We start from the raw sequence: 25,039 nt of genomic DNA, 5'->3' as shown, positions 1-25,039 counted from the left end.
GTCAAATTTTGTACAAATCGCTTGTACGTTCGCGCTCGTTTGGAGGATGATTTCCATAAGAGAAGCAACTCGTGATTCTCAACCCTTCGCATGTAGATGCGAATGTTTAGAGAAATGTTTGAAAATTACCATGAACATGCGATAAAGGGGTAAGGTGACGTAAAATATATTTTTTTACGCCAAATCGTGTAAAAAGATTACTAAATTCTTGCATTTATCAATTTCAACGAAACTGCAAAGCATGCATAAATAATTCAAGCTACTTCCAGCACGGTTATCATATTTCCAATCACTTACCGATGAAGACGAAAATCTGATGGTGCGAGTAGCGCAGCAACATCGAAATGGAGATAGTCTGGAACAAGAGAAAAGTTCTCGGTTACATTCAATTTCACTACAAACACAATTTTACTAAAATTCTCGCGGCGCAAATAAATGAAAAATCTGGTAACATGTGAAAAAAAGAATTCGCTTCAATCGCACCGTGATCCGCATTGTCTCTCTTTTCACGGAACACAGAGTATTCGAGGGTACATTCTAACAAAATTTGAAACAAACAAAAAAATGTAGAGAATCATGGTTTTCAGCAATTTTGGTAAATTTTGGCAACCAGGGTAAATAAGCGAGAAACATTGTAATTTCCTATTAAAAATATGCACACAGTGTACAGAGAAATTGGAGGGAAGTAAGAGAGATGTAAGCGTAGAAAACAAACACTATCAGGACAAAAAAAAATCGATCGAATTTTAAAAAAATTCGTCGAATTTTCATTACTTTTTTTTTTTAAAAAGATCTTTCTCTATGAAACGATACGACGAGTGCTTCCCAGTGGATATTGTTAACGGCGGGGAAAACGATTAAAATTTGACAAAAATAGTGATCGAAGTGTATTGGCTCCCGGTGCAACGTTATATTTCGCGATGTAATCCATCTAAACGTCTCTGTCCATGGCAATATTTTTCGGCTGCGATTCGAACGAGCCACGTCTAGATACGGAATCGTGTTGATTAGTACGCGTGACAGGCGACAATATTTGTTATTTAGTAAAAGGAGATTGCAACAAAGCTGTGTTACGAGATAAATTGCGAGCGGTGCGGCGCGCACTCGGTTACCAGGTTCAGAGTGAATAGTGCAATTGAATTGCGATCGGTTCGGATTGGACCAGCACCTGACACCCCCGCAGATAATTCACTATTTGCAATGGGGCAACCTTGGCAACGGAACCGTTTAATAGTACTTTGCTAGCGCGCCGATGTTATTTACAGGGAAAGTGACAGAAAAAAAGTGGCACCGACGTGAAAATCTGAGAGACTCCGTTTGAAATAAACTTCAAATGGAATTTCCAACGACGGGCGAATCGTGTTCTCGGGTTTCGCAAACTTATTGCGATTCATCAGGGTTACACCTCATCTTTTGGACGGAATTGTTTTATTGACTTTCTCGAACGAGAAGAAGAAACAATTTTTGTGTTGGGATGGGAGTAAATGTGAATAAACGCGAGGGATAAATTTCGAGTATGTAGAATTGCAATTGAAAGTCTCGTGAGCATTCGTATCCATCAGGAATGTTAAAAGATTTATCTATATTGAGTAGTGCTTGGTTTAAGAATTTAAGTAAACTACTTTCTAATGGATTTCTAATATCTATTGTTTGCCTGAAAGCTTTTAAAATGCCTCCAAGCTTGGAATATTTGTCGAATGCTCATATTCAAATACGAAAAATTTAAGAAAGGGCCGCTGTACCTGCTTCGGAGTCTTCCATTTCCAGTAGCGCGCCACACGAGCAGCCTATGCATTCATTTTCATCAGTCGCGTGCAAACGATACGCGTAACGCAACTTTTTACCGCGAACTGTCGATAACTACTGACGTCAAAAGAAATCACCGTCTCGTCACTTTCGCCGCAACGAAATTTTTCGATGAAAGGCTAATCGTATCACCGTTAAAAATATCATCTCTAAAGAATATGTTTAAAATCTTTATGAAAGAATAAAGATTTACCTAATAAATCTGCTAAAGGGCGTTGTCTAAACTTATAATACCAAAAGCTGAATGCTAGGTATGTATGTACATAATTCCAGGCCGTGGCGTTTCTTACGTCATGGAATAGATATCGATCGATAGATTGGAACAATGAAAGAAATTCAGAAATATGATAGATCGATTGGTAGGACAGGAAAAGCTCTGGAGGGAAAAAGAAGAATGAGAGGGAACGGATGTGGGTTGAAGATGAAGCGAGTAAGAGGAGAAAAGGGAGATGAATAGTGTTCCAAGCTGGACTGCATTGTAACAGAGCGGCCGATGTCATGCGCACATAACAGGAGATACGGGATAATACGTAGATGACGACAGTCCCGTACACGTGACTTCGTGGCAGGTTGACCGAGGGTGGTTCCCAGTGGCACCCCGAGCACTGAAGTAACATTCACGTGTTGTGGCACGGGTCCACCCGTCTCCCCCTTTCCGCCGCGAACTGCATTCGAACCATTTCCAACCTCCCTCCCCCCTACACGTTGATACTCAATACGAAAGAGTAACAACGTATTCAGTACAAAATGCCAGGCTGCCCCTAATTGTCAAGCAAACAGTGCCACTCGAAGACAATGAAATTGCAATCCAGCCTCGATAAATCTAATTCTAAACCTTCCAGATGGGATCTAACAAAGAAACGAATCCATGAAATAATACGCGATAGTGATGGGCGCGACGGGTAAAGTTGTGACGCTGCAGACGTGACACTGCGGCAGACAATTGCAACTAACTTCCCAGCGCCCGGTTATTTGAATTCAAAATGGACGCTATTAGGTCGCGCAGCATAATTCTAATGTTAGGCTTTCAAGAAATTCGATACCAACGTGCATACTCGAAATGCCTGATTTAATAGAGTACCATTCGAATATTCTACCATTCTACGATCTGAACATTTCTTCTAATGAAATTACTCATGCATGGGGTAATTGGCTTTTCACTATATCCATCGCGGATACGCTGGATATGAACTAGCTGTAGCCTGGCGCACAATGCATTGCATTTGAATCATGGTTAGCGGCACGCAGTATTCCTCATTTGTTCGCGCGGTGTAAACCCATTAAACACGAACAGAGCTATGCGTTGGCCCGTGTATGATCCAATCACTTCGTAACACCCGGGGAATACTCTGAAATTTCACGACCCATCCGGCATCCGCGCTGTTTACGTTAGAGTATACCACGGATTATACATTGGCGCGATCACCTATTTCTTTATTATTGCGAAAGTTATCCGTTAACGTGTACTCCGATTCGTGCGACCCATACTTGCACGGAATAAAATAAAATGCCATTATTGGCTGGCCAAAAACCCTCCCCGATCAATGGAGAATCCTTGACAATCATTACTGCCTCTAACGCGCGGCGACGGTATAACGTATTTGGGGACAAAATTGCCGACTTGGGGCCTCTGTAATGAATATGATGCCCCTAATAACGTTGATTTATAGCCGACGGTTCTACTCCAAAGGGATCACTGGTTGCGAGGATGCAAGGGGTTGGAGGGTTAACTCAGTGCATGGTTACTTTGAATTGATTGCCATATCCTTTTACATGTACCGCGCTGTCGTGTGGATATGTATGACACCATTCCCCCTGATGGAGAGGAATATATCCAGATCGGAAGCATGTAGCACATGAAACTAAATCTAATTTACACCTACAGAACGGTCCAGTCTCACACTTATACCTAAGATAGCACTCGTGATACTGTAATTCACAATTCACGAGATAAATGACTTAATTTAATTTCCTGCAATGTGAAATGAAATCTAAATAAGCACAGTATTATCAACACCTAAGGAGAAGAGAAATTGATAAAAATATAACTTAAGAAACAAGATTCCCAATTGCGCACTAACCAGTTTAAATAAATTTCATAATTAAAAACACGGATTTATATAGATACTGTATCCTATTATCCAGCTTTGCATTTTATGGCGTATTATTGAAAACAGAAAAAGATGTACTTACAAAAACTAACATGATGAAAAATGCAGCGAGGTACGAAGTTCTGGCCATCCACATGCTCACGAATCGATAATGTTCACCAGTCACAACATTTCTGTAAATAACAATGTACAATTGTGATTTTGGGAAGTGAATTTTTTCAGTAATATTTAGCAGGTTGTATTGTTTAGTTAGTTAGTTACCGTAGAAAGCCTTTATTGTCTTCCTGTTCCGCCAACGTCTTAATACTCGCCATTAATAAATCATCGTATCCCAAGAACTCGTCGAGTATTAATCTTGAAAAATCATCACCAAAGCACTTATCATTCACAGGATCTAAAGTAACAATTTTTACAGGAATGTTTAACCTTTGTCTGGTTACGGGTGAAAGTCTCAAGAAACCATATTCTAGCGAATATTCCACGATATAACTATCGTCTAAAAAAAAATAAATAATTTTAATAAGTAACGCTGATAGGATAATTATTTCATTAAGATCATTACTGTTATTTTAAAGACCATGGAATCATTACCTGCCCTAGCAAGTTTATCAGCTTCGGAGTTCTGTTCCTTTAAGGGTTGAATAATATCTTCTTTGTTCAATTTATTTGCATCCTGCCCTGCAGTATTGTTTTGTGCGTTCGTGAGCGGTACTACTTTTTCATCCGATACCTACAATGTTAATTCGAAATAGTATTTGGAATTTTCGATCCGAGTAAGAATTCTAATACTTCTTTAATTGTACGCACTTCTTCGCTATCCGTATTTAGTTCAGCCCAAAGTTTTGTTGACAGCGATGGACTTGTCGTTGCGTTACTCGTACTTAAATCTGGATCTTGCGCTTCGCCAGGAATGCCAGTAGCGCTTCTCATAACTACTTCTTTCTCAGATAACGTTAAACTGTCGTGATTTTCTTCATTAGACGTGTTAGCGGTGTCTCTATCATCATCAACGGCGGATGGTTCAATATTGATAAATCTATTAAAACAATAGGAAACATTAATAACACCCAGCGAAACAGATAATAAGAATTATTTAGCGTACTGTGGTCGCTCTTACCCATCTCTGGTTAATATTCCCAAAGCACTAGTTAAATCGTCAACCTTCTCCTGCCGCAATTTCTCTTCTTTCGCATAACTCTTTTCTATACTGTAGTCTTCTCCGCCATTCCTAAGTATTTCAACTCTTAATATGCCATCCCGTGGCCAATCATCTCTTATGTGTTCTAAACAGTTAGTTGGTGCACGTGAAAATACTATGTGAATGTAAGCCAACACAAATAACGCTAATATAGCCTGAAAATTTGCAATTAAAAGTTATTTAATTATAGTAAGTAATATAATAATCGCATCGATATATCGCACTTATAATTCAACGGTATAAGAAGCTCACCTTTAATAAAACTATAAATTCTATAAATCTTCTGACAGGTCTCGGAAATGTTCTTGCGTAAGTCAATGCAGCCTTAATAAATATTGCATGAAACAGTCTCTCCCGTACATTCACGAATGGGTTCTGAGTATTATTATTTCTAGCAGTATTCATGTTATTATTATTTAAGGCTGACCGAGTTGCACCACCGATATTACGATGGTTATGTACAGCTGCACCGTTCTGATTATTCGTTATTGGTGTAGCACCGCCATCCACTTGTGGCATTATAAATATTATGTAATATTTGCTTCCAGCAAATGATGTTCCATTAATTAATATCTTTCACTCGTACGTCTACATGTATGAAAGTTCTTAAAAGGTGCTTGTATATTTGTCAAGGTATTTACAATGTGTATGTACATTTCCACGTTCAAGGTACTTTCTAAATATCCTGAAACAAGTAACAACAATTCAACACTTTTCACAATTCAATAATGTAACGTTTGCGTTTCTAACCTAAAAAACAGTCGAGTACCAATACATAGGACTTTCTTTGCGCCACGGCACATAAATACGTAATATGTATTGTTCTCCGTATCATGACACTTTCTTTTCTTAATGCATACGTCTATCTAATCCGAAATTAGAATCTAAATAAATTATAATACCAAACGTAAAGGTTACTTTCGTGTGCATTCATATACGGTGATACTAACGATACTCTGAGAACACATTTGATCCTTATTCCGACTTTTAATAAACACGTCCCGCAACTTTTACATATTGAATTACTGAATTAATTATTATTAACACAATCGTAACCAACGTGGAACGTAACCTCTGACATGAGTACTGGAAGCATCATAACCTATCTCACGATTACATTCTCTGTTATGATCTAGTGACAATTGAAAAAAAGAAAGTGTCAGAATTTCCAAGTAGATCGAGCGTTCTATTTTTATTTACATAATTACACTGTAAGCAGGAAAAAAATTGTCGCCGTTTAAAAAATAGCCTTACGTAGCAATAACGAATTTCGTTACGTAATTAAGCAATTTAGAAAAATAATAATTACGCGTCGCGAATGGATTTCAATAATATTACACGGCCTGCGCTTTTTCGTGGATGCATTTTTCGGGTATATCATTATTACCCGGATGTGACATTTAACAGCTGACACATGAACCGCTGGTAAAATTTTCAGACACAAACCAACCATATCGTACCTTGTTTAAAAGCTGAAGAGATACATGCAGCGTTGAATTTCTAACAATACTCATGCCTTCCGTGTCACTACAAATAATCAATTCATAAAAATACAGATTGCGGATATTAACAAATGCGATTCTCGTTAAATTGTCACTTCATCGTCATGTTTTGATATTCTACAACCCGTATATATTAGTCCCTAACTCCCGCATGATCGCCAACATAATCGTGCCAGAAATTCTAGAAAGCCGCCTAGCGCCAAAAATTCCTATCTGCTGCTAATTTTTATTGGGATTCTGTTGTCGACCGACCAATAAAACAATTCGACCGATTCTAATATTCATTGATAGGGCAATTTTAAACCCAAGCGAAGCACGTTCAAACGAAGAAAGTCACTATCATGCAACGATGATTACGATGAACGAATACAACTCATAGTTTTGAATTTTAACCAATGCAGTATTTTTTAAACAGCTACTAATTTATTGTAATAGTAAAGTTTTGTTAGAAGAACGTCCCATAGTTTTGTCTGAACTTAAACTGAAAAATCATGTTTATGTAAATACTGAAACGTATTTATAGTCCGACATATTTAATGTATTCGTGAAACACTTGATTCTATTGACAATTATGAATTCACCGAGATCACCACAAACTCCTCTCAGTTATGAATTAAAAGCAATTATAAATAACAGGAATTTCTTGAGTATGCGTAGTCGCATGAAAGGTATAACGTATGCTTCACGTGTTTGTCGATTTGTTTTTGTGTGTAAATCTCTATATGTATACGTTGTGTTTCCAGTTCTTAACAGTTTAAACGAAAGTAATCAGAAACATTTTGAAGAGAAGCAGAAGAATTTGAGGTCCCGAGCTGTTCAAGAAATTTTAACGACAGAAGTCACGTATTTGCGGCAATTAGAAATCTTAATGGAGGTACTCGCTATTTGTCTTCATACTTGCCTGATAATTTATGAAACATTATCGTATCTATATAATTAAAATTGTTTCAGTTTTTCATACAGCCCATGTTCAAAAAGAAATTATTGGATCACATTTTGCTTTCAACATTATCCGAAAATATAAAAACTTTGTACAATGTCAGCGGAGAATTGGTGAAAGAATTAAAACAAGATCCGCAAAATATATCTGGTGCATTTCATAAGCTCGCTCCGTTTTTTAAGTTATATTCCGTTTACGCTTACGACTATGAGCAAGTTTTATCCTTACTACAGGTATGGTATTATCAAAAATACCTCGGTTACAAATCACTACAAGTGGAATCCTTTTCAGACAAAGCAAGAAAATGACTTTGTGTTAAAAAGTTTTATTAGCAGACAAGAATCGAGACCGGAAGTTGGCAGAAAATTGCCTTCGTTATTAATTACACCGATACAGAGGGTACCTAGATATAAATTACTTTTGCAAGAAGTCTTGCAGCATACACCTAATAAACATAAAGAATATAATCTTCTACAAGGTAACTATAAAAGACGAATGCGTAGCTTTATCCTGTAGATCGGTGTTGTTTTGGTTTTAACTGTTACAGACAAAATAAATAATTGTTTTAGTATGTTTGGTAGAGGTTGAGAAGGCAGCGAGGCACATAAACACTTTGGTCGAGCAACACGAAGAAACACAGAAATTATTGAAACTTCAGAAATGTATTACCAATCCTATTAATCTAGTAAAGCCTGGTAGGAAGTTGATTAAGCAGGGAGCACTAATGAGAGTGTCGAGGCGCGGGAATTCCGCGTACCAGAGATATTTTGTCCTCCTCAGTGACACTTTATTGTATTGCAAGGGTGATCCAGAAAATTCGTTAACTGTATGCTGCGTTTTGCCGCTGAATAAATGCAGGGTCGAATGTGTCTTAAGCGGTGGCCTATTTCGTGTTACTTGCTTAAACGAAACGCTCTTACTTTATTCGGAAAGAGACGATAGCAGCTTATGGATAGAGGCGATACAAAGTTCTATAAAAAAGGTATTAGTAAATGTTACTTTTATACAAGTATTTCAGACGTCGTGATTCATCTGATTTGTTTTATTATCTCAGTATGCAGAGTGTAGACAAACTTTACGAAAGGATAGTAGTTCTAGAAAACCACTACGGCACAATAATCTTAATCTGTTTCCATCGGAAAGTATACCGATAGTTTCTAGTAAAAGGAAGAGATTGGGCGAGGAAGCTGAGGTTGTTATCATAGTTTTCGATTAGTTCTTAATACATTCGGATACATTCCTTTATTATATTCTTTAAACTAACAGGTTAATCTGGATGCATCAAGAATTATTTATTTTAAAAAGGACAGTGAAGCGGATGCAGATATTCAATCGGAAAATAATTGTTTCTCAGTACTGAGAAAGTTTAAAAGGTTTAAAAACGATGATAGTTCGAAATATATCGAATCCTGTGTACAGAACATTAGCTGTGTAAGTTTGAACATTACGCAATCTAATGATAAAAGAAGTAGACATAATATTTATCTACATTCTTTTACAGAATATTGCAGATAAGCAAAATGTACATTGCATAGAGAACTCCGAACCATGTCTACCTCCTGTTCCTTCATTAAATTTCGACCAAAACACACCATCGACGTTCAACTCTATCGGCGAGTTTTTTTCATCCATTGGATCGTCTTTAAGAGAATTTTTTAGATTTAGGTAACGCAGTTCAGTTAGCCTTCGGTATTAAAATCAACGAATTAATAAAGTAATTAATTTATAGCCGTGTATTTATTTCCTAACTTTCCATTGGTAGCATTTGAAATGGAATGATAAGAATCTCTCGCTGGTCCGCAAGATTGAACGGTATTCAAACACCGGAGCTTTCTTCAACCAGTAAATACCAAAGAACAAATAACTAGTTATCGCGCACGAAGATAAAGTAACCGGCTTCATTCTATGAAACGATAGAAACGATAAGAAACGCAATCAGTGCGCATTTCTCAATAATTGATGCTACGGAAAATTATACATCCGTTTTTGGCGGATATGTTTGGATATATTTGTGAAGGTATTGAATTGTAACAAAAGTCCCCAGATCGGCTGAGCCGGAATCATGACCGATACCTACAAATGATAACAGAATCGAAATTTTTATCACATAATTAACAAAATATCATTTTCGATCCAGGTAGGATAGATATTTGAAGTGTATAACAACAGATAACAAAGATAACACGGGCACGTAAGAAAGATAAGTAACAAATAATGTGACAAACACAATATCTTTCTATGTTAGAGTGTTGCAACCAAAAAAGGAGCTGCATTTTTCTAAAAGTCACATTTTCCTACATGCCTGTGTTATTGATAAATCAATCGAATGCTTCTTATTCCGATATTTATTAGTTTATATAAAAAGAAATATAAAATCACTTTTATGGTAGGTTATGTTTATGTGTTTTAATCAAAATGATTCGTACATATAGTGACACAACAATGTTTTATGACTTTAACATTACCTATGTCTTTTTAACTTAGACCTAGTCGAAAGGTTTTCTTTTTCAAGAGTACAGGAGATATTAAAGAGATCTCTTTCTTTGTTACAAAATCATGCATAAATCAGAGCTTGTTTGAAAAATGAACTGTATGGTTTAGAATTCATTCCATAAAACTTGTATGTTACATCAAAGCTTTTGTATTCTCTGGAAATGTTAAACATTACATATACCATATACTTACTACTAATTTCTCTTTAAATGTATAAACTTGTTAATGTTCTTGAAAACACATGAACCTGAACTCTCTTATACACATCCTTTTGGTCTAAAGGACTTAACATTGTACGTTATGTGTAGTTCTCTCATTTTAGGATGATACAATTAATAGTTTCACTTAGTAAAACAATAATTCTTTCTAAAGTCGAATGAATTTAAAGATTGAAATTCATTTGAAGCATTTTATTCTGTAATGTTATACAACGCGCAATACATTTTCTGTTCATATGCATTATTGAAATAGAATATACTAATTTATTGTAGCACGCACAGAATACATCAAACATGAATGGTATAATCCCAGAAATGGAACAAATTATCAGCCAGCTAGAAAGAGGAACTGTAGTAACGAAATTTTTCCCAAGGAAAAGGCCGGAGAAGAAAACTCTTATGATACGAAGAGAGACTAGGCAAATTGTCTGGGCAAGAAGCGCGACATTTAGACCGTTCGATGGTTCAGGTAAAAGTGCTTTGTACCTTAAACGAACCTACAACACGATTTCTAGTAATTAAACATTATTCGACGTATCAAAGGACACGGTAGAAAATTCATATTTTTCCATCGTTACACATTTAATGAGGATAGGTATAGAAATATTAACGAGTATATATTTTTGTATAGCTCGTATTAAAGTTGCTTATACTAATTCAGTAACAAATATCATCGAAATAAAATTCCACCTAACATTTTAGGCATACATTTTGCATGGTTATGAAGATATATCTACAGCAAAAATGGGGGCAAAGTATTATCTGAGGATACTAGTTATAGGTCAAAAACCTGAAGGAAAGGTCCTTGTGAATAGTGTACATGGGTGAGTTCATGATAAAGATACAACTTAAGTCAGTTAATGAGTTTCGTGTAATAAGCTTTTGTATACATGTTTCTGTCCAACATTCAGTTAAATTATATTCTTTTCTGACTTAATGGTACTTACAAGGGGAGGACACCATGGGATAGGCATCGAATTTGATGAGCCTTGGCACGATGGATCTATGTCGAAAATAAGTAAATAGGTGTCCGAGCATTTCAGCTAATAGGCCTTAATAATAGAGATATTTCCATGTAAATTATTAAAAATTTCATAGTGGCTGTTGAATTTTAATGGGTAAAAATCCCACACTACCCCGACGCCTCCAGAAGGGAATTCCCCACATTGTGGGATTTTTACCCACTAAAACCCCACGGCCACTATGAGGTTTTTAATAATTTACATGTAAATATCTCTATTATTAAAACCTATTGGCTGAAACGCTCGGACACCTATTTACTTATTTTCGACATAGATCCATCGTGCCAAGGCTCATCAAAATCGATGTCTATCACATGGTGTCCTCCCTTTGTTAGTAATCTAACAATGTTGAATTAAATGTTTTTATAACATCTTAGTGGACATTTCCTTCATTTTTGGTCTACAAACAAAATGTGCCCATGGATACTGTTGATATATTAAAACAGCCCTGTTTGATATCACGAGTATTCGTTTTACTGCAATTATTTTTATTCGCCACTTTTATATATTATAGAGCAGGGTATTTATAGACAACACCGATTAGATGGAAATAGCTTTGCACACTAGTTTTACACGTGATGTGTATTGTTATATGTGGATATAGCGTGATACAGATTAAACAATATTGTATTCCTTTGAATTTTAGTTGAAATAAGAGAAATTAAAGAAATTAAGGTAGGAAAACATTCTAAAGACTTTGAGAAATGGCCAGAGGATGCAAAGAGAATTGAGAATCTTAGGTGTTTCGTCGTTTATTACGGTTCCGAATTCCGCCTTAAAACACTTTCAATTTCTGGTAAATATATTTTTCTGTTTTCACCAATATGACAGTGACTACCCTAATGTGTTCCTGGAATGTTGATACATTTATGTAAATCTTTCTTTAAGCGTGTGTTATGCATGCACATGTTTCTGTCTATTTATTTCAGCCCTTAGTGAAAAAGAATGCGAACTTTGGGTAAAAGGGTTACGTCGTTTAGTTCAAGACACTATAAAAGCCCCATATCCTTTACAAGTCGAAAGGTGGCTAAGAAAAGAGTTTTACGCGATGGAAAATTCAAGAGAAACGTAAACATTTACAATTCTTCATTCGCAACTTTAAATTTTTATATACAATTCTCTATAGAAATTTATAGATCACCTCTATCTATTTCACATTTAATGATGAATTACATTTTCAGGGTCACGTTGAAAGATGTAAAAGCGTTTTTGCCTAGAGTTAACTGTAAAGTGGCAACAAACAGGCTTCGAGAACTCTTCCAAGAAATAGACACAAGGAACAGGAATGAGCTTGGTTTCGACGATTTTGTTGTACTTTATCATAAACTTATGTTCGATCAAAATGTAAGTTTCCGATTGATCGACATTAGAAGCATTTATATTCTTCGTAATAGAATCATGTCTTGTTTGTTTGCCGATATGCTACATACACCTTTATTTCCACAGAATTTCACAGATTGGTTTAAACTGCTTAATTATTCTAAAACAGGACCAGTTGTTACAGTCCATGATTTCCAGAGTTTTTTGAAGACCGAACAGCAAGATCTTTTAGGAAATAACGAGGTGGAAGTCTCATGTTTCATTAGAGACTATTTACAAGACCCCCAAAGAGATGTTCAAGAACCGCATTTCACGCATTCTGAATTTATCGACTTCTTATTCTCAAAACAAAATTCTATTTGGGATTCGAAATATTCACGAATAAACCAAGACATGAATAGACCTATTGCGCACTATTGGATAGCTTCTTCACACAACACGTGAGCGTACCTGCGGGCAAATATAACATACTTGTAATGTATTAAAAGCAAATAAGCGAACGAATTAAATAAATGTTCCTATAGGTATCTAATGGGAGATCAAATTAGTAGCGAAAGTAGTTGTCAGGCTTACGTACGTGCGCTACGAGCTGGATGCAGATGTATAGAACTTGATTGTTGGGACGGGCCCGATGGGATGCCATTTATTTTCCACGGTCATACACTTACCACGAAGATTAGGTTTATGGACGTGATTAAAACTATTAAAGAGCACGCCTTTGCTACTTCTGAGTAAGTACAAACAGATATGTGTTTACTTTTCACTACTAAACCCGAATGTAAGCGTGTATTTTTGTGTAGCTATCCTGTTATTTTATCTATCGAGGATAATTGCACCCTACCTCAGCAACGTAAAATGGCGATTACAATGCAAGAGGTATTTGGTGATACACTGTTGGCTCAGCCGATGGATAAAAATGAAACGTGCCTGCCATCGCCTCATGCACTGAGAAGAAAGATTATATTAAAGCACAAGAAGCTACCCGATGGTGTTGACGAAACGTCATTCCTCATTCGAAACGACGAAAGTAGGCAAGAAATGGATCTCAGAAACACCGTGAAGAATGGTATTCTCTACCTCGAAGATCCTGTAGATAGGGAGTGGAATCCCCATTTTTTTGTCTTGACACAACAGAAATTATTCTACACGGACACGTTTTCTAGAACTCAGGAGGCTGAGCACGACGATGACGAGGAAGGTGTTGTTCGACGACCGACAGATGTATGTATAGGTCTCGTGATCAAAACTGAAAGGATTGGCTAAGAGGAAAGTGGGAATTGATCGCCAATTCCTTTTCTTAGACACTTTACTTTCCCAATCCCTTCGGCTTTGTACGTTTACATGTTTATTTAGATAATGACTACTACTCTGTGCTTTACTTCGGCCATGTAACGTAGGGAGTACCCAACGATGAGTTACATTTTGGCGAAAAATGGTTTCATGGTAAATTGGCAAGAGGAAGAGAAGAAGCGGAAGAACTGTTACGACGTTACTCGCATCTCGGTGATGGTACTTTTTTAGTCCGGCAATGCGTCACGTTCGTGGGAGATTACTGCCTTTCCTTTTGGCGCAAAGGCAAAGTAAATCATTGTCGTATTAAACTGAAGCAAGAGATGGGCCAAACGCAATATTATCTCATCGACACAAATTGCTTCGATAGTCTGTACAGTTTAATTACGCATTACCGCAATCATCCCCTACGAAGTCAAGTGAGCATAAACAAATCTCAGTAGCATATTAGTTCTGGAAACATACTCATTTAACTGTCTAAACATATAAATGGAACGGAACAGGAATTTCTAATCACGCTTCAAGAACCTGTCCCACAACCAAATAAGCACGAAGAGAAAGAGTGGTGGCACGTCGATTGCACCCGGACTTTAGCTGAGGAAATGTTGAAACGAATTCCTACGGATGGCGCGTTTTTAGTGAGACCCAGCGAAAAAGAAAGCAACTCTTATGCTATCTCATTTAGGTAAAATATCCGGAAGTATTATTACACGAAACGCTTCTCTCCGATTGGTTTAACTTTCTTCTAATTGGTTCCAGAGCAGAGAAGAAAATCAAGCACTGTAGAATCAAGCAGGAAGGACGTCTGTATACTATTGGCACTGTACAGTTTGAAAGTTTAGTTGAACTAGTCCATTATTACGAAAGGCATCCGCTGTATAAGAAGATCAAATTAAACCATCCCGTAAATCAAGACGTTATCAGAAGGATGGGACTAGTATGCAACTTGTTTTACACTCTTCCATGTAGCAAATGCTCGTTCGCAATATACCACCTAATTGTCGTTTTCTATTTAGGATGTAGACGACGGCTCCGTTTATGGCATTCCGGGTTACATGGATCCTACTAGTTTTACATCAAAAGTGAGTTATATCGATGAAGTAACTAATAGAAAATGTAATGCATTGGATTTATTTTAAAGGTGACAGTGAAAGCTATCTACGATTATAAAGCAAGGAGGGACGATGAATTAACATTGGTGAAACATGCTATAATAACAAATGTACATCGACAAAGCGGTGGCTGGTGGCGAGGAGATTACGGTGGTAAAAAGCAGCATTGGTTCCCTGCTAATTACGTAGAAGAAATAGAACCTCAAGACAATCAGGGAGACGTGAGGCTGCATTATTATGTATTACTTTCTACCTCTTTTACTACCGATCTTATTACGTTACCTTCGGTTTCAGTCGGCTGATTCTATGATGTTCGGTAGTTTGCAAAAAGGCTCGTTAGATATTATGGGCGCTGTTGTTGAATTGAGAGTGGGCGGAAGACCTGGATTAGAATGGATACTGAGGATACAGAATCCTAGTATGTGTTCGGTATTCGAAGTGGCAACGTCTTCTAAAGATACTGCATTAGAATGGATGTCCAGCATCAAGGAAACTGCTCAAAATGCTAGTGTCAGGGTAAATATATAAAATTTTCTAGTTAAAAGAAATTGGTATTGAGTAATATACGGAGTCGAAAGATTAAGAGCGCGTTCTTGTCGTTTCCATCAGGAGAATCAGCACAAAGAGATGGAACGTGCATGGAGGATAGCAAAAGAAATGTCGAATCTAATAGTGTACTGCAGATCAGTTGCATTTAATTTAGAGAGAATAAGGACGAAAGGTTTTGTATTTAATGAAATGAGTAGCTTCCCTGAGACGAAAGCTGAGAAACTTATGTGTCAACAGGAGAACAAGTTCTTCTTAAAGTACCATCAGGTAAAGCGATATGGTTGTGATTATAATAGCAGTGATATAGGTATAGTGTAATAGATAAAAGTATAATTATGATTTTATAGATTCAATTTAGCAGAGTGTATCCGAAAGGACAACGTATCGATTCATCAAACTACAGTCCTGTGCCAATGTGGAATTCTGGTTGTCAAATGGTAGCGTTGAATTATCAGACCGGAGATAAGGCGATGCAACTGAATCAGGCAAAGTTTAGAGAAAACGGCAATTGCGGATATATTTTGAAACCCGAATTCATGTTCAGAGACGATTTTAATCCGTACGATAAAAGTTGCTTGCAAGCATCAGAGTCCCTGAAAATTAATTTCAGGATAATTGGGGCGAGGCATTTAATTAGATCGGGAAGAGGTATAGCCAGTCCCTTTGTTGATATCGAAGTTGTAGGAGCAGATTTTGACACTGGTACAAAATTAACAACCAAAACGATACGTAAGTAACATAGTACCCCGCGCGATTGACTGTCTAAACTATTATACGGTAACTAAGTTAATATTATAGCTGACAATGGATTCAATCCCATGTGGAACGAGTGTTGCGAATTCGAGGTCGTCAATCCATACTTTGCGTTTATACGATTCGTTGTACAGGACGAAGATATGTTTGGTGATAGTAATTTTATTGGACAAGCTACTTATCCCGTACGTAATCGATTAAGAAACCGTCGTTACTTTGTAAATTACTAATTGCATGTATATTTAGGTCCGGTGTTTACGATCGGGCTATAGAAGTGTTCCATTGAAAAACAATTATAGCGAAGATCTTGAGCTTGCATCGTTGTTAATACATCTTCGAATTACATCTTCATGCGTGAGTATAAAATTGAATTACAATTTAAATACATCGATTCATCCATTGCGCGTTTTTATGTCATACGTAATTATTTTAGACGCACACGCATAACACATAAAGCCAATAATAAATTGCATACGAGCCTTGAAATGTTTGATGCATATAAGAGTTGAGAGAAGGTAAGTATCTAATGTTAAATATTATACATTCAGCATTGCGTAATGTAATGCTCGTTGTTCCAGGTTGATGTTTAGCCATCAACGTGGCCTAAATGTCGTTAGATGAATTATTTTGTTCACAAGTTTAGATGGAGCATCCAGATCCATAGACGACTGACTATCTACAGAAATTATGCTTCAAATTGAAATTTACGGTTGCAAAAGAAAATGTAACCACCTTTGCAACCAATTACATAGGTAATTTAGGAATTTTATCGTTATACATAGTATCGGAGCGAAATAATAGAAGAATAGTTATTACAGTATTGAACAAATAGTAGAAGAGGACTATACTAAAAAAAAGTTATATGCGAAGAATACAATGTTTCAATCAAAAGCAAACATATCACAGAAATATATGTGACATATTACGAAGATTTTTACAAATCGTTGCAAAGGAATATCTAAAACAAGCATCTGTATGCTTAGTATGTAGTTCACTTGGGTCAGACCTGGCCAACACGTGGCCCGCCGGGCGATTTTATATTTCTATTGAAACTTTTGTTTCTCGTTGTATGTATACAAAAAATATTAAATAAATGAAAATTTGCATGTGTCATTGTTATAATGCGCAAGTGTGACTCAAATACAATTCATTTTGTATTTGTATTACATTTTTTAAAAGCATGTTTACCTAAAGTGCGGCCCGCTGTAACGTCACGCGTCATCAAAGTGGCCCGTGAAACCATTTGGGTTGGCCAGGCCTGACTTATGTCATTTGCATCGGGGAAGATGAATAAGTTATAAGAAAAGAGAATGTGATTTAGCGTAACTACTGTAAAATTTTCGCAGTTGTGAGGAACAACATATCAAGCAGTGACATGACAAAGTATATCTTTATTTAAATTATATTAAAGTCGTTCTATATAGGCAAATGAACAAATGCACACAGCAGGGCCTTATACTATAATATACTTTAGACTGAATTAACTAATATACATAATAATGCTTCCAATTCTTTATAATTGATGAAATATTATTTTCACGTTAACGCTATTTATTTGTAACTTCAAAAGTGAATAGTTTTAGCTCGACGATAATAATACAAATAACGATTATGAAATGCTAAGAGGCTGATTGTTAAGTGATGCAAGTGTATTTGAACTTTGCTTCAAATTATAAAATTTGCATCGTGAGAAACGAAATGTTAAATATAAGAGAGCTGCATATATATATTTTTGCCCATCAATGAAATGATAAAACGAACGTAAAAGTGTGGAGACTACTAATTATACTTGCACAACTATTTTTTACAAATATTACGTAAGAATATTGTTTTCCATTTTTCTACATCTTCGAATAAGGATTATGTATTTTATATTCCGTAAATTGAATCCTTTTTTCTATCAGTAATGGTATGATTAATAAAAATTTTACTAATTAAAAATAAGTTACATGGCTAAAGCAAATAAGTGATAATAAATATGTTTTGTACGTTTTAATGTAGTCTATTAGGTACGTTTCTTATTGATCGTACCATAATGCGTTCAATTTTAGTCTACTTTAATCCTACCAAATTTTAACAAATTATACCTTTTATTAATAAATAAACTGCTCATGTAATTCAGTTTGTTTACAAAAGTATTCCACACTTATGAAACCTGTTTAATGTGCCTGCAGTTTCGAGTTGATCACTTAAGCATTCTATAGTCATACGTATATGTAATTGAGATGATAAACTGTTCAGTTGCGACATGCATATCAGAAACAGATGCGAATATATATTAGAGATATAATTAAATGTAATGTACACAACCAATGCATAAAAATAAAATATTGTATGCTAACGCCTCTTTATTGTATTTTATGGTACATTTTATTTATTACAAAAGAATTGAGATTAAATATGAGACTTCGCTAATACTAGATCATACTTTATCAGAGAAATATTTTGAAGAGATAATAATACCGGATTCTTCAAAAGTTTAATGTATTCGTTAAATTTTCTCTAGGTTTCAATCTTACTGACAACATTTCTGTACTTAATGCATTAATGCGAGAATTATAAGAATAATTAATAAAGTATATAGTTTATTGGCTGAAACGTGTAAACAAAACAGAAAGGAAAATAACAATGTATAGTATATTCATTACCTTTAAATGTAGAACTCTGTGTAACCAGAAAGCGAAAGTATACTTTTCTGCGATCGAAGGTTACTGATATAGAGCATTTTAAACGGCAATATTAAACGTAAAATTCTGTTTTATGGTTTTTCAGTTTCATGTAAATTATAAGCTTTTCTTAAGATATTCATCGAACAAGAATATACCGATAGAATTGTCCTGGCTAGGAGCTACTATTCCCTTCAAATCATTGGTGTATCCAGCCAAGTCTCGTATACGTTCAGTCTGTGGTTCGATAAACTGTTCTTGCAGATAATGAATAATGCCTGGATCGTGCTTAGAGACTAGCAGTGCTTCGGAATGAATATGCAACGCCTCTGCGGCCAGATCCTTCTGCATGTCAAGTGCCTTAGCTAAGGTGCGAACCTCGTCCAATTCGAATATCCTGGCCTGCTTTACCTGCGAAGTACATGAAGTAAAGTTAACAGGCAGCTCCGTATCGAACTTTCATCTTACAAAAGCACATCATCAGAGGCACAAGTCTGCTTACATCTTTAATGTGTGGTGGGAATTGATTGAAGTTTGGTGTGCCACCTCGCTTGCCAATGTATTTCAATACATTAATCGCATCTTCCCAACTCTCGTCAGACAATTTGCGATACAATGCTTTGAACCCCTCACGATGAGCTTCGTAGTTCCCAAAGTGACTAGACATTAACAGATATTCAAAGCTGGTCTGGAGATTATAATTGGCGTATTGTTGAAGATTGATTTCAAGTTTGTCAATGCCTCCGTGTCTTGCGTTACACGTAGCATCGAATATGGTAGCTAAAAGTTCAAGTATACATTAGAAGTAACGAATTATAAATAAATCTTGACATGTAACAGCTTTTCCAAGTATAGAGTATGGTACTACCATCGGATGAAGCACCACAAATGCCATTTGCTCCATCATAGCAGTTTTGAGCTGAGGCAACTGCCAGGAGGATAGATAATATTCCGAAGAACAACATGATTTCTGTAATTAGAAATGCCAACCACGATTAGAATCGATTTGTTATAATAGAAGAATGTTACGGAGAGTTGTAAGCATAACTATAAATCACAAAACTATAATTACAAAAGTTCGATAATAAATAGTGTGTCCTTCGGACGCCCTGTATAACCCAAAACAATAACAAATCTTTTGCAGGGGTGAAGAATAAACCATAATACTCCACGCATGGGGATCTAATTACTATGCTTGGTGTAGGGGCTAACGCACACAAGCATTTTCACAGTAGAAAAAAAATAAATTGCATGCGTAAGAAATAAAATAAAATACAATGAAATTGAAACGCTAGTAAGAATTATATTAACCGTTACCGCTGAAAGGAAGAGTGAAAGAAACACACAATACCCTATCAGCTATATAACATCAGTTAACACTAGCGCAGCATAACCTAAGATCCAAAATAAATGTGCTGCGATTAGAACGTAATCTTCAGACGTGACGCGCTTATATCAAGAAAATGTCGTGATGACTGTAGATAGAGGAACGCAGGGAAATGCGCAGTACCGAGTGTTTATGTATCGAGTGAATAGAAAATAGAATCACGTCAATCACGATTACGTGTGTCAGCGGTCGCAACGATTTTCCATTTCCTACTCATTAAAGTATGAAATACTGTAAGAAACCAGTAGCGGTTGAATCGATTCACGAGCTACATACCTGTTCAAAACGATCTGCTCGTTTAAATGGGAGCAACGTGAATACTCTCGCTTCGACGTTCCTCCGACAATGACCGTTGTTGGAAGGCTCCCACTCCACCACCGTCGCCACACCATTACCACACCATTCTCGAGTCTCGACCTCTCGACGGTAGTTTCCACAAGCGTAGTTAACTGATAGGGTAGGGCGCATGCGTGCGCGACAGAAAGGGAATAGAAAATTCCAGTTACTCCCCGTCGATTAAAGATTAAAGTACGAATGGTACGCATTTGTTGGCCAATTATTAAATGATCGATGGCCGTGCATCGTGTTTAGTTCACACACGTCTCTTATCTAGCTTCACTAAAGGTAGCCTTCTATACCAGTGCGTATAAAGGTTGCTACCGAAACGGGCAATTAACGAGTTACTCTGTTGCGACTTTTCCCAATTATAACCTCAAAGTAATCAACGATGAAGCTGCTTTTCGTCTCCCTCGTCGCTTCGCTATGCGTCGCCGGATCGCTAGGAAAGGAATATCAGTGTAAGTTTAGCATATATTTTTACAGCTTTTCAAAATATCTCCCGTGCCTTGTGACAGTTTTTGTGATTAAATAACCGGGATTAAGGTTAATCTTATATTTTCCCTTAGATCCCCCTCCCCCCCCCGGTCCGAAACCCCATTGTCCTTTGTCCTTGAAAGACTGATATTTTGCGTCTCCTGAAAGCATTGCTAATTATGCAGGTATGAAGCAGTTTTTAACGCTCTGTGCTCTTCTGAATTAGAAACCAGCGTTGCGCGTATATCGCGTTGTGGTTATTTTCGAATATAATCCATAGTCATCGCGCGATGTACAAGCAAGCGCGTGTTGTTCTTTGTAAACAAGTTGATGCTTTTTACTGATCGGGGTTGTAGCAAACGATTTCTCTCGCTTGCATTTCAATGATGCAAAATTTCAATAGCGTCGTCGGGATTAAAGTCGGCTGACCTCAACGACGAACGGTAGTGACCTATGATCGTAAACATTATTAAACTTTCTTACATACCGCTTCGACGAAACCCTCTGTTGCTTCGCGTGTAATCGTTCATAGATTTTGCACAGTTCTCAGTGACCAATTAATTTCTAGTATTGTATTAGCTGATATTTATATTTCACAATTGCTATTCTTCGTACAGAGGTTTGTAAGAAATACATTTAATTGACAGACAGTACTTTCGCTTATTCATTGCTGTAGAGAGACAAAGAAATCATTATCTTGTGCCTTCTTATATTTTTTAATGATTTGCGTTTTATCAGCGATTATGCGTCATTCGGTAACCAGAAATTCTGAACTCATTAGTCACATTGTGATTTCACGCTTTTCCTGGCGTTATTGTTCCCAGATGGGAAAAATATAGATATAGACATTATCAGCAACTCTTCATTCTAGAAACTGTGCTATTGATTGGACTTCTGATGCAATCTATACAATGATGTCATTGTAGAATTACACTGTTTATTTAATCGTATCGACGATCATTTTTATGACTATCATTTTTTACTGTACGATGAATTCAGTTAATGTATCGAAATGTCTACATAATACAGTGTAAGAGAAATTTCTAATAAGGATTTACGAATAAACTTGAATAACAATTATGTTTTTGTGACAATTATATTTTAATGAACCAAAATTAAACCGAATATTATACACGTTTTGTTATTTGTGTACACTTTCACTATTCATGGTTAGGAATTTATTTGGAAGATATTTGTACTGTAAACTTCAGAATTGATTTGAAGTTATTTTACATGAAGATTCTCGCAATCTTGTTTGCACAGTGATAACATTTGATAAGTTTTACGTGCCAATGTGAACGTATTGATTACTGTATGCTCTAAAGTCCAAATTAAATCTATGCTGCTTCATTGCTCAGAGAAATCAGATAATGTAATCCAAACTACCCTATCACTAACTTCGTTTTTTATTTTTGGACAATAAAATTTAGTTTGAATTTATATTACTCCAGTATAATATGCATCTCGATGTTCATTTCTATTAATAATTTTTGTCTCATAAATAACTAGCAAAATACTCTGTGCTTCGCTTCGGGCCTAAGGGATATTAATGACACCATGAAAACACATTTCACCCCTTTTCGCTCCCTAGGGGATGGAATTTCCAAAACTCTCCATAGTGGGTGCCTATGTCATGAGAAGAATGTATCTTCCAAATTTCACGTTCTTAGGTCAAACGGTTCAGTCAGGACTTCTTCTTTTATATATATAGATTTTACATTTACAATATTTACAATGTATTTATTAGTATTTTTATATTAATACATTGTTAAATGAAACTCTACAGAAATGGTAACTGGAAATTCCATTGCGGGATTGTGTTATATCGTAGGAGGGGTAGAGATAATGCAGGAAACGATGTGCTGTAAAAAGTAATGATACTTAATTAGAGTAATCTGTAGACATGCAGGCCTTTGTAATAACGAGAGATACAGCGGCATAATCTTATCTCAATTCACTTTTATTATAATATGAGAAACCCTGTGATAGATTATTCTATTACTTCTTTGAAGTTATAGTTGTCCTCAATAAGTCCTCTATACTTTTTTCACTTTCTTTATTGTTTTCTGTATACAAATTATTACAGTTACAACGTTGTTAAATATTACGATAGTATTTTATTCTAATATATCGGCTCTTTAATCGTGCAATCATAATTCATTTGTTTGTAACAAATTCTATATTATTCCATGCATTACTATTAGTCGATTTTATTACTTTCAGGCATATCCTCGTTCGCAGATGTTCCAAAGTCATGGATAGACATGGTCGAGCCATGCGTGGAAAAGTTGGAATCCCAAGTGAAAATGGAAATAGGAGCTGCCATGACTTATCTCTCAATGGTAATTATGATCGTCATCTTTGTTCTGGTGTATTTTCCATAAGAATGTCTAACTATCTCGATCAATGTCTCGTTACAGGGTGCTCATTTTGCAAGCGATACGGTCAATCGCCCTGGATTTAGTAAATTCTTTTTCGAAGCTGCCAGTGAAGAAAGGGAACACGCAATAAAAATCATTGAATACCTGCTAATGCGCGGTGGATTAACAGGCGGCATTGGCAAACTCCTGAAACACCCCATGGTACGTATTTAAAATCATTCCCAGCTTTTAATACAGTTTCGTTATTTTGAAATTATAATGTGTAACTTGATGTTTTTAGAAACCAATATGTGACGAAGAATGGACGAGTGGATTGGTCGCCCTTCAAGAGGCTCTTAAGTTGGAAGCTAACGTTACGCGTAGCCTTCGCAATATCATTATAGAATGTGAAAATCCGACGAAGAGTACCGAATCGAAAAATCAGAAAAAGCTAATGAATGATTACCATGTAAGTGAAATTGCTTATATAGTTATGCATGTGAAAATAGATATATCAGATTTATTGTATATTAATTGCTGGTTTGTTTGACATCAGCTGGTGGACTACCTCTCTGGAGATTTCTTGGACGAGCAATACAAGGGACAACGTGATATCGCTGGAAAGATCTCCACATTGGGTAAGATGATGAAATCGCACGAAAAGTTAGGAGAGTTCCTGTTCGACAAGAAACTATTGAACGGCGAAGTTTAATTTGTACTTGATCTACGGGATCTCACATCAATAAATGTATATGAAATTAATGGCCATATTTAGAACGAAATGTGTAGCTTAGTTTCTTTTACTTTATTTTACTTTACTTTCATACAAAAATATAACTTTTGTTCTATATAGAATTTTCTTCTAAATATGGTCTGTAATATAGACAAACAAGAAACCCTATTTACAAATGTTTGTTAATATGTAATAAATATATTACTCGTGCTAAGTGAATAAATATTTTAAGATTCATACGAAAATTGTAAATGCAGTGTTGTTTATTGCGTTCATTTAAAGTGTATGCAAACGTGTGTATATAATCTATTCCCATTAAGATCCGTAACAGAATCGTAGTTACATGATTTATGTGTTTTACCATATCTGCAACAACTTACAAGTGGAATATGTTTTTAAACTAATACTTGTGACATTCCACGAATAGTTGATATGTTATTGCACTGATATCTTAAAACGTTGACCTCTGACTGCTGTCCTACTTCATATTTCTACTTGGACACGATTACAATAAGTTTGATCGGAAACACAGAAACCATTTAATTCTAATCAGAATAATCACACGTATACAGAATAATAGTGAAAAGTTTATATTTTAAGTCTGAATTGAATAAAGCATAGAAATTATGTGTATAAATGTTCATAAATCATTAAATAAACAGAGCTTCTATCAAAAACGATGTCGGACTTGCTCATACCCTATCCAACAACTGCTAATAACCAATTAATTATAATCAAAATTGTAGTTATAAATATCATACGAGGA

The 25,039-nt window shown here is 36.0% G+C and overlaps 5 protein-coding genes across 10 annotated transcripts in view; 3 read left to right on the top strand and 2 right to left on the bottom strand.

Annotated features, from left to right (window-relative positions):
• LOC143375596 (membralin) overlaps positions 1-6,767 on the bottom strand; it is a 74,669-nt gene extending 67,902 nt beyond the window's left edge. The window contains exons 1-8 of one of the 3 annotated variants that reach the window (XM_076824900.1): positions 6,576-6,767; positions 5,368-5,800; positions 5,035-5,270; positions 4,725-4,953; positions 4,509-4,647; positions 4,179-4,413; positions 4,000-4,090; positions 298-355 (exon numbers count right to left, since the gene is read on the bottom strand). In XM_076824900.1, coding sequence (XP_076681015.1) covers positions 298-355; positions 4,000-4,090; positions 4,179-4,413; positions 4,509-4,647; positions 4,725-4,953; positions 5,035-5,270; positions 5,368-5,634 — 1,255 coding nt within the window. In that variant the 5' untranslated portion in view covers positions 5,635-5,800; positions 6,576-6,767. Of the gene's footprint in view, positions 1-297; positions 356-3,999; positions 4,091-4,178; positions 4,414-4,508; positions 4,648-4,724; positions 4,954-5,034; positions 5,271-5,367; positions 5,801-5,865; positions 6,014-6,575 lie in introns of those variants that run through there. The other 2 variants (XM_076824898.1, XM_076824899.1) reach the window with 2 other exon arrangements.
• Positions 6,768-6,983: 216 nt separating this feature from the next.
• LOC143375598 (rac guanine nucleotide exchange factor JJ) lies at positions 6,984-9,285 on the top strand. Of its 2 annotated transcripts, XM_076824905.1 has the most exons (8): positions 6,984-7,285; positions 7,361-7,491; positions 7,569-7,790; positions 7,849-8,035; positions 8,127-8,539; positions 8,612-8,749; positions 8,824-8,988; positions 9,059-9,285. In XM_076824905.1, exons 1-8 carry the CDS (start codon positions 7,189-7,191, stop codon positions 9,224-9,226), a joined length of 1,521 nt encoding a protein of 506 aa, XP_076681020.1. In that variant the 5' UTR covers positions 6,984-7,188; the 3' UTR covers positions 9,227-9,285. The 2 variants fall into 2 exon arrangements, with proteins under 2 accessions (XP_076681020.1, XP_076681019.1); XM_076824904.1 differs by having other exon boundaries at positions 6,984-7,491.
• Positions 9,286-9,868: 583 nt separating this feature from the next.
• Sl (small wing phospholipase C gamma 1) lies at positions 9,869-18,943 on the top strand. Of its 2 annotated transcripts, XM_076824889.1 has the most exons (20): positions 9,869-9,943; positions 10,542-10,737; positions 11,937-12,086; positions 12,220-12,358; positions 12,472-12,634; positions 12,737-13,050; positions 13,135-13,341; positions 13,411-13,831; positions 14,008-14,319; positions 14,404-14,585; positions 14,660-14,837; positions 14,917-14,982; positions 15,042-15,233; positions 15,307-15,528; positions 15,622-15,828; positions 15,909-16,290; positions 16,360-16,499; positions 16,561-16,668; positions 16,748-16,829; positions 16,893-18,943. In XM_076824889.1, the coding sequence occupies exons 1-19, from the start codon at positions 9,884-9,886 to the stop codon at positions 16,766-16,768; spliced, it is 3,660 nt and encodes a 1,219-aa protein (XP_076681004.1). In that variant the 5' UTR covers positions 9,869-9,883; the 3' UTR covers positions 16,769-16,829; positions 16,893-18,943. The 2 variants fall into 2 exon arrangements, with proteins under 2 accessions (XP_076681004.1, XP_076681005.1); XM_076824890.1 differs by lacking the exons at positions 9,869-9,943; positions 10,542-10,737 and adding an exon at positions 11,074-11,092.
• On the bottom strand, positions 18,645-20,794 carry Fer2lch (ferritin 2 light chain). Of its 2 annotated transcripts, none has more exons than XM_076824910.1 (4): positions 20,644-20,794; positions 19,849-19,950; positions 19,483-19,760; positions 18,645-19,391 (listed from the first exon to the last, which is right to left on the bottom strand). In XM_076824910.1, the coding sequence occupies exons 2-4, from the start codon at positions 19,943-19,945 to the stop codon at positions 19,098-19,100; spliced, it is 669 nt and encodes a 222-aa protein (XP_076681025.1). In that variant the 5' UTR covers positions 19,946-19,950; positions 20,644-20,794; the 3' UTR covers positions 18,645-19,097. The 2 variants fall into 2 exon arrangements, with proteins under 2 accessions (XP_076681025.1, XP_076681026.1); XM_076824911.1 differs by lacking the exon at positions 20,644-20,794 and adding an exon at positions 20,298-20,319.
• An 80-nt stretch (positions 20,795-20,874) lies between these two features.
• On the top strand, positions 20,875-24,518 carry Fer1hch (ferritin 1 heavy chain). Its single transcript, XM_076824909.1, has 5 exons — positions 20,875-21,164; positions 23,404-23,522; positions 23,601-23,762; positions 23,842-24,009; positions 24,097-24,518. Exons 1-5 carry the CDS (start codon positions 21,095-21,097, stop codon positions 24,250-24,252), a joined length of 675 nt encoding a protein of 224 aa, XP_076681024.1. The 5' UTR covers positions 20,875-21,094; the 3' UTR covers positions 24,253-24,518.
• The last annotated feature ends 521 nt before the right edge of the window (positions 24,519-25,039 follow it).

The sequence above is a fragment of the Andrena cerasifolii genome, chromosome 12 (genome assembly GCF_050908995.1).
Source record: "Andrena cerasifolii isolate SP2316 chromosome 12, iyAndCera1_principal, whole genome shotgun sequence".
Taxonomy (NCBI): domain Eukaryota; kingdom Metazoa; phylum Arthropoda; class Insecta; order Hymenoptera; family Andrenidae; genus Andrena; species Andrena cerasifolii.
This window is presented reverse-complemented; position numbering and strand designations above follow the sequence as displayed.